The sequence below is a fragment of the Camellia sinensis genome, chromosome 13, assembly GCF_055761805.1.
Source record: "Camellia sinensis isolate YWXY chromosome 13, ASM5576180v1, whole genome shotgun sequence".
NCBI classification, from domain to species: Eukaryota; Viridiplantae; Streptophyta; class Magnoliopsida; order Ericales; family Theaceae; genus Camellia; species Camellia sinensis.
Window position 1 is genome coordinate 58,232,986 of NC_138973.1, and position 12,874 is coordinate 58,245,859.

The 12,874-nt window shown below is 34.1% G+C and overlaps 1 protein-coding gene across 3 annotated transcripts; it reads left to right on the forward strand.

Moving 5' to 3' along the window:
• The first annotated feature begins 204 nt into the window (after positions 1 to 204).
• On the forward strand, positions 205 to 12,651 carry LOC114300178 (kihadalactone A synthase LFS). Of its 3 annotated transcripts, none has more exons than XM_082903840.1 (11): positions 205 to 527; positions 1,456 to 1,648; positions 5,718 to 5,798; positions 5,977 to 6,028; positions 9,794 to 9,915; positions 10,321 to 10,421; positions 10,519 to 10,577; positions 11,072 to 11,128; positions 11,307 to 11,352; positions 11,658 to 11,737; positions 12,286 to 12,651. In XM_082903840.1, exons 1-11 carry the CDS (start codon positions 450 to 452, stop codon positions 12,347 to 12,349), a joined length of 933 nt encoding a protein of 310 aa, XP_082759966.1. In that variant the 5' UTR covers positions 205 to 449; the 3' UTR covers positions 12,350 to 12,651. The 3 variants fall into 3 exon arrangements, with proteins under 3 accessions (XP_082759966.1, XP_082759967.1, XP_082759968.1); XM_082903842.1 differs by having other exon boundaries at positions 513 to 692; XM_082903841.1 differs by lacking the exon at positions 5,718 to 5,798 and having other exon boundaries at positions 316 to 527.
• The last annotated feature ends 223 nt before the right edge of the window (positions 12,652 to 12,874 follow it).

The window sequence follows — 12,874 nt, forward strand, 5'->3', positions numbered from 1 at the left end:
TAGTGGTTATTTGGGATGATCTAAATAAGTATACTTTTTGTCTTTTTACGAAAAGATGTGCAGAAAAATAGAGAAATAATATAATGAAAAAAAGATAAAAAAATAAATTATTTTTGATGTTGTCAAACTTGACCTTAGTAATATAATATAGTGCCTACTGTTAGTAATATAATATAGTGCATAAATATAGTGCAACTTTCGATTAATATAATATGTAATACAGTGCATTGCTTTTGCATTGTTTTCGGCTCTTTTGATCACGAGCCATCATTGTCCATTATGGGTATATGGGTATAATGTCAAGATTGGCAACTTGACTTATTTCATTGGAAAACAAGAATACATGTTGTAGATGGTCTTATTTCATTGAAAAACAAGAATACATGTTGTAGATGGTCTAAGACAGACTGTATCAAATTCGATTTGAATACTAATTTGCAGGGGAAGAAATGGCGAAAGCTCTACAACTTCCCATCATAGACCTCGCTTCTCTTGATCGAATCTCCACTGCCAATTCCATCCGTCAGGTCTCTTCTTCTTCTTCTTCTTCTTCTTCTTCTTCTTCTTCACACCTTATCACTGCATATATATATATATATATATACAAATCTGTATTTGCATATTTGCCTTATATATCAGCTTTATTTTATCATCAATAGAATATTTTCAAGAATTACGTTTATCTTCATCAGGTGTGTGTTTTTGTTTTTAATTAATTTAATTTAATTTTTTTTCAAATTTGGTATATTATATATGCAAATCAAGACAAAAGTACCCACAAATTAAAATCACGTTACATGTTTGTGCATTTAGGGCGTGTTTGGACAGCCCATTGGACTTGAATGTTTACATAGTTATATTTCAGCTTAGAAAAGCAGCAGTGTTATAGTGGACAAGTGATATAGTGTCATTTGGGAAGTCATTTGCTTAACTAGACGGTGTGTATTGAAAATCAACTAGTTACATACTGAGGTAATTGCATAAGGGCAGTTTGGGAATGGTAAAATGGGTGACAGTGTTCACACCAACTTGGGTGCTAGCATTATATAATAGAATAGATAAACTCATTAATTATGCAATGTTACTTTATGATGTTAAAAGCTATGAATGGTGCAGTGATACTATTAAATTTCTTGGGTTATCCAAACAACTCCTTATTTTGTAACATGGGGAAAAGAAAAGGGAAGGGAAATTTGAATTAAGCTTTTTTTTTTTTTTTTTTTTTTTTTTTCCCCTCCACATTTTCTTTCCTTTTTTATTTTTTCTCCACAAACACAGCTTAAAGAATTCTTTCTGATAAGCATATGGTTGTTAATTGTTAAGGTAAGCCAATTAACTGAAAAGCTTATAAACTGTTAGAAATGGGCCAGTAATGATAATATTAATTTGGTTTGTTTTTTAGAATGATTCATCATGTTGTTCCCAAATTTATTAGTATTCGGATGTGTGGTGTAGGCATGCATAGAATGTGGTTTTTTTTACCTCATAAACCATGGGGTAGAGCAGGAGTTGCTTAAGCAAGTGTTTGATGAGAGCAAAAGATTCTTCTCATTCCCCCTTGAAGAGAAGATGAAATTGCTTCACAGAGAAACAAGAGGTTATACGCCACTGTATGCCGAGAATCTCAACCCTTCTTCAAGTTCTAAAGGTTTTACTGTTCTCTCACTTTTGACAAATTTTGTGATGCTTTCAAATTGTATATAAAGTGGGAAATGTGCCGATGTAAGCTAAAATTTTCAGATTAAAAAAATAAATTCAGAAAAGTGTATCAGTTTAGTATCGAGATTGAGTATGTTGAAAATTTGAATGAATGCTGTCAAATTTTGGTGGAAGCATAAACTGACAAATAATAGCAAGTTTGACAATGATTTTACAAAGATTTTGTGATTCAGTCTAAATAGGATGTGGTCCTAAAGATAACTTTTTTCCAATTCATGAATTTAAAGCCAGGGTTGAAACTCATTGATTGATGGTATGATTGATATTAGATGGAGAAACTCTAATAGGTTCTCTTCTTGTAGCGATCCTAATTTTTTGTAAGTTTTTAGTTATTTATTTATTATTATTATGATTTTATTTTATTATTGGTTTTATTAATGGTGTGGTTACATGAAAATTAAATGTGTTATTCTGTTAATTTAATGTGATATTTAATTTGTTTAATGTGGTATGTAATTATTTATAATTAACCAGAATCTTTATATTTATATATTCATTTATACATAAAAAAAAAAAGTGTATTTATATTTGTTATTTATATATATATATATATATATATATATATTATTGTATATTTATATTTATATATATTATAATTTGTTGTATAATATTATATGATAGTTTATTAGGTGTTATGTATGAGATTTAGGTTTATATATATAATAGGTAGTGAATTAGGTTATAAACAAAAAGAAAGGAAAGGGAAGTTTTGCGCGGCGGCAACCCCAGAGAGAGAGAGAGGTGTTGATTGATCATCCAAGAAGAACAAAAAGGGTGCTGTGCTGTGTGTGTGGCGTGGAAAGAGAAGAAAAAAAAAAAGAAAAAAGAAAAAAAAGATTAGGGTTTTGTTTTGGGTGGCTCCTTTAGTTCTCTAAATATTTTATTGACTTTCAAAATAATATTGTGAGTACAACATCCATTTTTCTTTGTTTACATTTGATTCGTTATATTTATTTATTTGTATTTATTTACTATTGATTTGATTTTTGTATTGATATGAAGATGACAGATTGATTTTAATTGTTTTGATTAATTGGGTCTGTAAGGTTTAAGATTTTTAAATGATTAATTGATTGTAATAATTTTAATTAGTTGGGTATGTAAGATTTGAGATTTTTTAGATGATTGTTTAATTTTAATTATGTTGATTAGACGTATATGTAAGGTTTAGGATTTTTAGATGATTAATTGATTGTAATAATTTTAATTAGTTGGGTACGTAAGGTTTGGGATTTTTTAGATGATTGATAAATTTTAATTATGTTGATTAGATGTATAGGTAAGGTTTAAGATTTTAGATAATTAATTGATTGTAATTATTTTAATTAGTTGGATATGTAAGGTTTAGAATTTTTAAATGATTGACTAATTTTTAATTATTTTGATTAGACGTGTATGTAAGGTTTAGAGTTTTTGGATGATTAATTGATTTTAATTATTTGCATTAGTTGGGTATGCAAGGTTTAGGGTTTTATTTTGGGTGACTTTATTAATTTTTTGAGTGATTCTTTGATCTTCAAAAATAATTGTGAGTACAAACTCCACTTCCCTTGATTTATGTTTAATTCGTTGTTTTCATTTATTTATTTATTTTTATTTATTTGATGTTAGTTTGATTTTGTTTTTACATAAAGATGATAGATTAATTTTAATTATTTTGATTAGTTGTGAATATAAGATTTAGGGTTTATAGATGATAGATTGATTTTAATTATTTTGACTAATAGTATATGTAAAGTTTAGGGTTCTTAGATAAGTGATTGATTTTAATTACTTTGATTAGTTGTGTAGGTAAACTTTAGAGTTTTTAGATGATTGATTAATTTTAATTACTTTGATTAGTTGTGTAGGTAAAGTTTAGGATTTTTAGATGATTGATTAAATTTAATTATTTTGTTTAGTTTGTATGTAAGGTTCAAGGTTTTTAGATGATTGATTGATTTTAATTGTTTTGATTAGTTGTATATGCAAGATTTAGGATTTTTATATGGATTGATTTTATGATTGTAATCACACTCATGATTATATAAAATTAAAATAAACTTAGAATCCATAGATATTGGTTAGAGGATGGATTGATTCGTTATTTTTTTATTTATTTATTTTTATTTGATGTTGGATTGATTTTGTATTTGCATGTAGATGATGGATTGATTTTTAATTATTTTGATTAGTTGTATATGCCATGTTTAGGATTTTTATATGGATTTATTTTATGGTTGTAATTACACTCATGGTCATATGAAATTAAAATTAATTAAAAACCTATAGATAAATTCCTTATACTCCACATGACTCCGTGGATTGTTGTTTTATTTGAGTGATGGTGAGAAAGAGTGTATAAAAAAAGTGAGGATTATGAGATTTATTTGAATGCCTTAAGCGCGGCATTGTTATGTTTATTCTCATGTGTGAGATGTTGTGTATATATATATTATTGCCTCGTTCTCATGAGTAGACGAGTGCTTTGATTTGCGCGCGTATGTATATGCTAACCATCCGGGGAGTGTGAGTCAAACTCGGGACGATATCCCCATGCAAGTTTGGCTTCGGAGCGGTGTTAGGTATACGGGAGGCACATGGGATATATGTGTAGGCCGGAAGGGGAGGGCCGAAGTGGTGGAGTTAAGGAACAAAGAATTTAATTATGAATTTATTAGTATAGTGTGTATGGTATTGGTATGTACATGATAAAAAAATAGTAAACGATCTTGATAAATTATGAAATTTGAGCAGAAGCGTGTATTCGTGATTTTGGACAACTTTTGTGTTGTAGCTTTTTATTAAAAAGATCGATTAGAACTTATAATCAGATGACCTTGGCTATTGTCGGTTTGATTCACTCTGGTAATGCAGATTTTTTATAGGCTGTTTTAACCACGAAACGAGTTCATTTTTATTGGTTTCACGTAAACTGAAGTAAAACATTATTCTGCACACTTTTCATGTTTTGAACTTTTTCGGAAAAAATCATCTTATAGCAGTTTTTGTTCGTTTTCAGCTTCATATTTTTCGATTGAATTCCGTCTAGATTTTTAGATCAAATTTTTCTCTTAACCTGTTCAGTTTCTGTTAAATTCGTTCACGTTGTCTTTTAGGAAATTTGATTCTGTACAACTTTTGTTCTTTGAGTTTTGATCAATTCGAATTATTTAAGTATGAAACGGTGTAATTTTATATTTGTTTCAACAAGTTACTTATGATTAAATTATACTAACTTTATTTGTTTTGCAGTATGGTGGATCTTACTAACTTTTTATGCAGGACTGATCCACCATATTTTTATTTCTATATTGTCTATTCTATAATCAATTTATATTTCGTTATATATGGACAAGAAACTAAATGCCACTGTATCTCGGGAAACTACCCATTCGTCTCGGTGCGGTTGGAACTACTTGTCTTATCCCGTGATAAGAAATAATGTACTTTTTGTTTGTGTCTGGTGGACACGTGGGTGTCAATTCTTATACTCATACCAGTATATCTGTATACTGACCCGTTTTGTCTCTTGGCAACTCGGGTGCTTTCTGTTGGAGCGCAGCTGAGCTTCCTTTGCAGGATTAGTAGAGGCGTTGGTGGTGACAAGAAATAACCGTGATCGTAGGACATGTCGTTTGGAGTTCTTTTATTTTTTTTTTGAGCTTAGGGTTGATACTAATTTATGTAATTATTATTTTTTTTAATGACCTTAGTATTTTGAAAATTTGGCATAGGTCGTAACCTTACATTATTTAAGTTGTTTTGAAGTATTTATTGTTACTTTAACGTTAGAAGTATTAGATAGTTATGAATTTATGGTGGATGGTTTGGTTGGCGTTTTAGTTTTTTTGTTTCACCCTTAGGATTTGAATGATGGAATATTAATTGGGGTTTAGTCCTAATTTAATATATAATTGTCCAAATTTTGGGGCGTGACACTTCTCATTAATGCATATTTCATTGGTGTAATGGAGAAAGAACTTAGGGTTGACTGTCTTCTACTGATTGGAGTACAGGTGACTCAAAAGAGAGTTTCTATATTGGTCCTCTGGAAAGCATTTCAAGTCATAGTAATCTGAATCAATGGCCTTCAGAAGGTATTTTAATAATTTTGTGTGCTTTCACTTGTTTATGTTCTCTTAACATGTTCTCATATAACAATTTCATTTCTCCTACATTTTGTAATCTGTCATTTAGCACACATGTTGTACAATGGGTACATGATTCCTGAGGTGATAACATTATTTCTGGTGTTGTCTGGCTAGGAAATTCCAGAAGTTTTGCCATCTTGGAGACCTACTATTGAATCTTACTATGAAAGAGTCCTGTAAGTTTTCCCCATTGTTTATTCTTGTGTCACACTCTGAAAAGAGAGTAGAAAGTGATCAGAAATCATAGTAGATCTATTCACTTAAACTATGCCTGCCTAGTAAGTTCATTTTCTTCAATCAACGTTAATTTCTTCATACAAAATCAGAAGTTTTGCTCATGTTAATTCTATGACTTTCTTAAGCATTTACATGATTTTGAAAAACTTGTGTCTTTTTAACTAATTTTTGGGGCCTGAGATGTGATACTTAATGCTTGGAATTGTAATAATTTATGGATTATTGATTGATGTATTACAAGATATATTAATTACAATTCCTATACAATCTATATATAGAAGAAAATGTGGTAGTAGGTGTAGTGGAGGTGATAGTGGGTTAGGTGAAGTGGAGTGTGTGGTGAAGTGGAGGTAGGTGAAGTGGAGTGTGTAGTGGAGTAGGTGAAGGTAAAGATGGGAAATTCTAACAGCCCCCCGCAAACTCAAGGAGGAGAGAAACTAACCAACTTGAGTTTGGAGAGAGTAACAAAACAAGAAAATACATAAAAATAAAAAAGGATAGGAGACACTGTATGGTCGTGTCAGACCGTTGGTGAAGACACTGTATGGGGTGTCATAACGTTGTAGAGGACACTGTATGGTGGTGTCAGACCGATGTAGAAGACAGTTTATGGGGTCATGTCGGACCGTTGTAGAAGACAGTTTATGGGGTCATGTCGGACCGTTGTAGAAGTCAATGTTGTGACAGTTTACGGAGTCTTGCTGGACCCTTGTAGAAACTAACCGGAATCAATGTCGGGACAGTTTACAGAGTCTTGTCGGACCCTTGTAGAAACTAACCGGAATCTATGTCGGGACAGTTTACAGAGTCTTGTCGGACCCATAAAGGAGCTAACCGGAATCAATGTCGGGACAGTTTACAGAGTCTTGTCGGACCCTTGAAAAAGCTAACCGGTATCAAATGTCGGGACAGTTTATAGAATCTTGTCCGACCCTTGAAAAAGCTAACCGGAATCAAATGTCGGGACAGTTTACAGAGTCTTGTCGGACCCTTGTAAAAGTGGCACCCTCAAAAGGTGTGCCCAATTTTGTCAAAAGGCGTGCCATCAAAAGGCGTGCCCAATTCATCAAAAAGTGTGCCGGACATGATGGCGAGGCACGTGGGCGCCTTGGCTTGCGTGCCCGTTTGTCGGCTGGTGGTAAGAGGCGCGCGATACGCGTGGCTGCCTCGGCTATAAGACAGAGGCTGAGGCTGAGGCAAAAAACCTGCAAGAGATATTCTGAGAGAGATTTCTGAGAGAGATTCTGTAACACTCTGTTTTCTGAGAGAGAATTCTGAGAGAGATACTGTGTAACACTCTGGTGCCTAGAAAATGGCTTCATCGTCTTCCCGCGGGCTGCTCACCCTCTTTCCCGACCTCAACGAGTCAACGAGAGAGAGAACTGGTGCGGTGGCACTGGAAACTCAACCAAGCGCCCCGGAGTTTGCTCCGTTGAACTTTCCGATGCGGTCGGTGGAGCAAAGAATGGCAGTGCAGTCAGATGTGGAGGCCAACCAGTATACTTTGAAGGCATGCGTGGAAAGCATGACGGCGGTCACAAATTTGTCGAACCGGCTGCAGAGTAGGACAAATGAGGTGCAGCATTTAAACTCCCAGCTGGCTCTGCTCCAACGCATGTATAAGGATGCGCGAGCAGAGATAAGTGTGCTAAAGGCGGAAAATAAGGAACTGAAGCGGAAGGCCACCGTGATGTTCCGTTTTGGAGGTCCGCCATATGCTGCAGTGGAAGAGTATGGGAGAGTGAACGTGCTGGGCGGCGTGGAAAACACAGAGGCAGCACCGTCAAGGACTGGCCAAGACGGAGGCAAGAAGAAGAGACCGGCGGCAGAGTAGAGAAGGGATGTCGGTTTTTGGTTTGTTTGTTTGTTTGTTTGTTTGTTTTTTTTTTTTTTTTTTTTTTTTTTTTGGGATGTAAAAGTGTGATCGGGGTTGATCCCCTGATATGAATAAAATGACAAGATTGTGAAAAGTTGGTGGTGTTATTTTGTTTAATAAGAAAAATAAAATAAAAGAAAGCAATTGATAAAGAAAATAGAGAAAAATAGTTGTGGATGGGTGATAAGAAAACCAGCAGTGTGATTTTTTTTTTTTTTTTTTTTTTTATTATTATTATTATTATTATTATTATTATTTTTTTGTGGAATATAAAAAAAAAAAATAATAAGAGAATGGAAAAAACGGGGATGCTCACTAACCAGGAGAGGGAAAAATATATTATAATAAAAATATATATATATATATATATATATTAAAATAAATGGAAAAGGTGAAAGAACGTGGGTTTGCTTGAGTGGTGTCTGGTCTTGAAGTATGGTATGTATATATATAATATATATGAAACTTCGAAGAGAGAGAGAGGGAATATAGAATTAAAGTGGGTGATGGAAACAATGATGGTGGGGGACAAAAAGAGAGAGAGAGAGGGAATATACCAGATAGAGAGAGAGGGATAGTGGGTCTGTTTGTGAGTCCGTCCCTCCCCCATACGCACATGCGCACCACCTTAAAAAACAGCAGAATCAAGACCAGCATGGTTGATGATTTCGAACTCACTCATCTTAAGAGCTTGAGGCATCCAGTGGAGGAAGGTAATGTAAGTCCAGCAATTGAGATTAACAAACTTTCCCACAAAGTTCCGGTGCTTGGGACTGGTTCTGCCCCCACTAATGTACAACTTGGGAAAGTAAACTCTGTCATTGATGGGTTGAATCCGAAGAAGAGCAAAGGCCAACAAGAAGGCAAAAGTACCGAGTATGTTGATGAATGCAGAGACCCCAATATCCTCAAGAGTTGCCATAGACAAACAAAGCAGAGAAGAGGACTGGCATCGCCACCAACACTGCCACCTTTAACAGTGGTGGCTTCCAATAAGGGAACTGAAACAAGTGACAGCTCTGAGGATTCTGAATCAGATGAAGATGAGGCCCCAGCAACCAAAGTTGTCTCGTTAAAAAGGCCATCTTCTGCAGCTGAAACAAAGAAGGCAGAGGGAAGGAGCCTGTTGCTGTCCCGCAAAAAGTGGAGGAAGTGGAGGACACGAGTGAGTCATGCACTGATGACTCGTCAGATGAGGAAGATGATAAGAAGACCTCCCAAGCCAAGAAGTTGCCATCAACTGCTGGTAGCAAAGTTTCTGTTCCGTTTGTCAAGAAGAAAGAGGAATCAAGTGATAGTTCAGAAGAATCCTCGGATGATGAAGATGATAACATGTAAATTTAGCTGCCATGGTCATGAGGGAGAGGGATCATGTCTGATGCAGAGGATCCGGCGGGCGGTCAAGGCAAGGTTGCCGCCCGCCGGAAGGCGGAGAACACCGAGAACACCAAGATCTTTAACCTTGCTCTGATACCATTTAATAATTTATGGATTATTGATTGATGTATTACAAGATATATTAATTACAATTCCTATACAATCTATATATAGAAGAAAATGTGGTAGTAGGTGTAGTGGAGGTGATAGTGGGTTAGGTGAAGTGGAGTGTGTGGTGAAGTGGAGGTAGGTGAAGTGGAGTGTGTAGTGGAGTAGGTGAAGGTAAAGATGGGAAATTCTAACAGGAATAGTTTAGATGACTTTTATATAAAGATGCCTTAGTAAAAAGTGGTGCAGCAGTTTTGATTGATCAAATAGCTCATAATTCCTTATGTTGATAAGAACAAGGCTGTGTGTGACTTTTGGCTGGTGTTGATTTTTGCTGCCTCAGGACTGCTGGAAAAAAGTTGATCTCTTTAATTGCTCTGGCTTTAAACTTGGATGAAGACTTCTTTGAGAAAGTTGGGGCTTTCAATTCACCAATGCCATTTCTTCGTCTTATACACTATCCTGGTTGAATCAAAATTTGGCTTTATCTGCTTTGTCTGTATAGTCTTTCTTTTTATTATCTGGGTTCATACATGGACAGATTCAGGAATCTGTATGATGTGTGGTTTATAAAAAGAGCTTAGCATTTTGTTTGTATGTCTTACTGTCAGTAAAATTGCAACACTTTGTGATAGCAGGATGAAATCCAGAAAATTAAGGATGCATATGAAAATGTAATTGGAAATTGACTAGATAAAAAATACTATTTTCTCAATGTCTCTGCGTGCACTTTATCTGAAACATTATGCTTTAATTTGACAGTTGTGGATTGGATTGAAGCTGTTTTTAAGGAAATGATTATTGATTTGTAGGAACTAAAAAGAATGGCTATTTAACTAAAGCTCTTTTGCCTCTCTATTTTGATTTCAGGTGAATTGGGGCTTTCTGATGAAGAAATTTTTGGTGCTTCTGCTCTTTCAGACTATGGAATGATAACCCTTCTAGCAACAGATGGTGTTGGTGGACTTCAGGCATGTTTGGTCGATATTAATTGTGATCTTCAGCTGTAAATTCATTGAATATAATATCTTCCATCATTTTAGTTAGCTAGCTTTTATGTGTTAACAGGTTTGCAGGGACAAATCTAAGCAACCACTGGTTTGGGAAGATGTGGATCATATCAATGGGTGAGTTCATGATTTAACAAAATTAACTCAATGAAATAGTCATTTGGTCTGTATCTATGTATCCAACAAATTTCTATTTTGTTAATTATGACCTGAAAATTTATGTTTTCTTCACTCCAACTTTGAATATCTTTTACCATTCCCAAACTTCAAGGCCTTAAATACATTTGTTGCTTAAGAGGCACGTTTGTGGGCTTCAAGTGCTCGGGTCTCCTGCTGTAGGGAATGCCTTTTCCAACTTGGAATTTTTCTTTTCTTTACACTACAATTTGTATAAAATTGATCTATTATTATATCTAAGCAATAGATATGAAGAAAAATGTCTGATATCTAAAAAGGCTGAAGCTTGAGTTTTTCATTTACGTTCACAATGGAGATTGTAGAGTTCTACACAACTACAATTATGGTTAACCAGAGAATTTATTTCTTGTTCTTCCCATTGTGTATGTTTTAGCTCAGAATTTGAAGTTTTGTGGGGCAAATTAAATCTGCAGGGCCCTTATTGTTAACATCGGGGACATGACGGAGAGGTGGACTAATTGTTTGTTTCGGTAATGTTCCATTTCTAGTAACTTAAACATCTCATTTCATCTTTTTTCTCAGAGAATTCATTCATCTATTTAGGATGAAATGTTTTGTTTTTGTTTTTTTTCCATTTGTTCTTTCAAGTACACAAATACTCTCTCTCTCTCTCTCTCTCCTTATTTCAATGTTTAAATTCTTTTGTAGGTCCACGTTGCATAGAGTGATGTCAACAGGACGAGAACGCTATTCGGTACTAAATATTTTGTCCACAATTTACTTTCTTGTCCAATTTTTGCCATTATGCTCTACTTTTTCCTCTTTTCATTTGGTCAAGGAAGAGGTTCCTGTTTATGATGTAGTACCAAAATTATGTGTTCTTAATCAGCTAGGTAAAACTAAAGGGTAGACTGAGTAGATCAATCTGTAAGGAAAAAAACAAAATAAGGCTTTATAATTGGATAGACTAGAGGATAGGTTACTCTGATAAATAAGCTGGTGAAGAAGAAGAAAATCGGAAGTTTCACTGCTGACCGTTGCTTAATTGCAATTCCTCAGATGGCTTTTTTCCTAAATCCCAGCGCAGACTGTGTGGTGGAATGCTTGGAGAGTTGCTGCAGTGAGTTGACTCCTCCTAGGTATGGACATCCCCTTGGCCTAACTTCTGTTATTATACGTCACTGCTCGCTATGCTTGAAATTAGAAGTTAGTGGTTTTGGTATTGCCTTTTGCTAGCATCCTGTAATAGTGGATCAAATGAGATTTCATGCCTATTTCTGTAATGCTTGTGTCACAAATGGATTGTCAATGGTATCAAACACTTCAGTGTTTTTGGGAACAATTTTGAGAATGCTTAGACGGTCTGTCCAAATGATTTTGTGGCATATTGTAAAGTCCTAGTGCGAGATATGTGTTTGGGCATTTGAATCCCATAGGCTATATTTGACTTGCAGAAGACAAACATTGTATGCACTTCGGATATCTCACCGATAGATAAATCATCTGATAAACTATGTCTGTCCTCAGTATTCACATTTGTTTTGCATTCATTGATTTCTAAAGCAAGTGATTTTTGTTCTTAAAAAATATTTTATATTATTTTGTTTTTATAATTATTATTATCTTTCAAATGGGTATGTTTTGTTCATTAAGGGAGTTAAGATTGATAGGTCATGATGTCATGCAGATTTCCACCAGTCCGCAGTGGAGACTACCTGGGAGAGAGGTTCAGGCTTACATACGGTTCATAGGTTTGAGTTTGAAGGCATCATGCCTTGAAAAAGCTGAATATTTGGTACTTCTGCTCTGCACTTAATTTATTTTTATATTTGTATTTTGTTGTTTAATTTTAATATATGCAACATTACTCTTAAACTTATGCCTCATGTTTAGATATTTAGAAAGATTGTACATCTTATATGAAAGTAAGTACAATAGACAAGGTACAATTATTTTAAACTATTAGCGTGTGTCATAACAGCGTTAACCAAACTTGTAACGTTTGTTATAGTTATATGATAAATTATCAATAGATTTTAATAGTTGTACTTAATTCTTATTAAATCTTATTGAAAATAAGTCTTAATAAAATTGTTGCTAAAAGTAATTTTTTGTGACAATTTTTTACATGTTGCTAAAAATTGACAATCATTGATTTTTTTTGTCACAATTTTTATAAATTATCGCTAAAACTTATAATTAGTGATGATTTTCTGTGACAAATTTTTTAAAATGTCATTAAATGTTGAAAATTAGTAACAATTTTTTTAAACTTT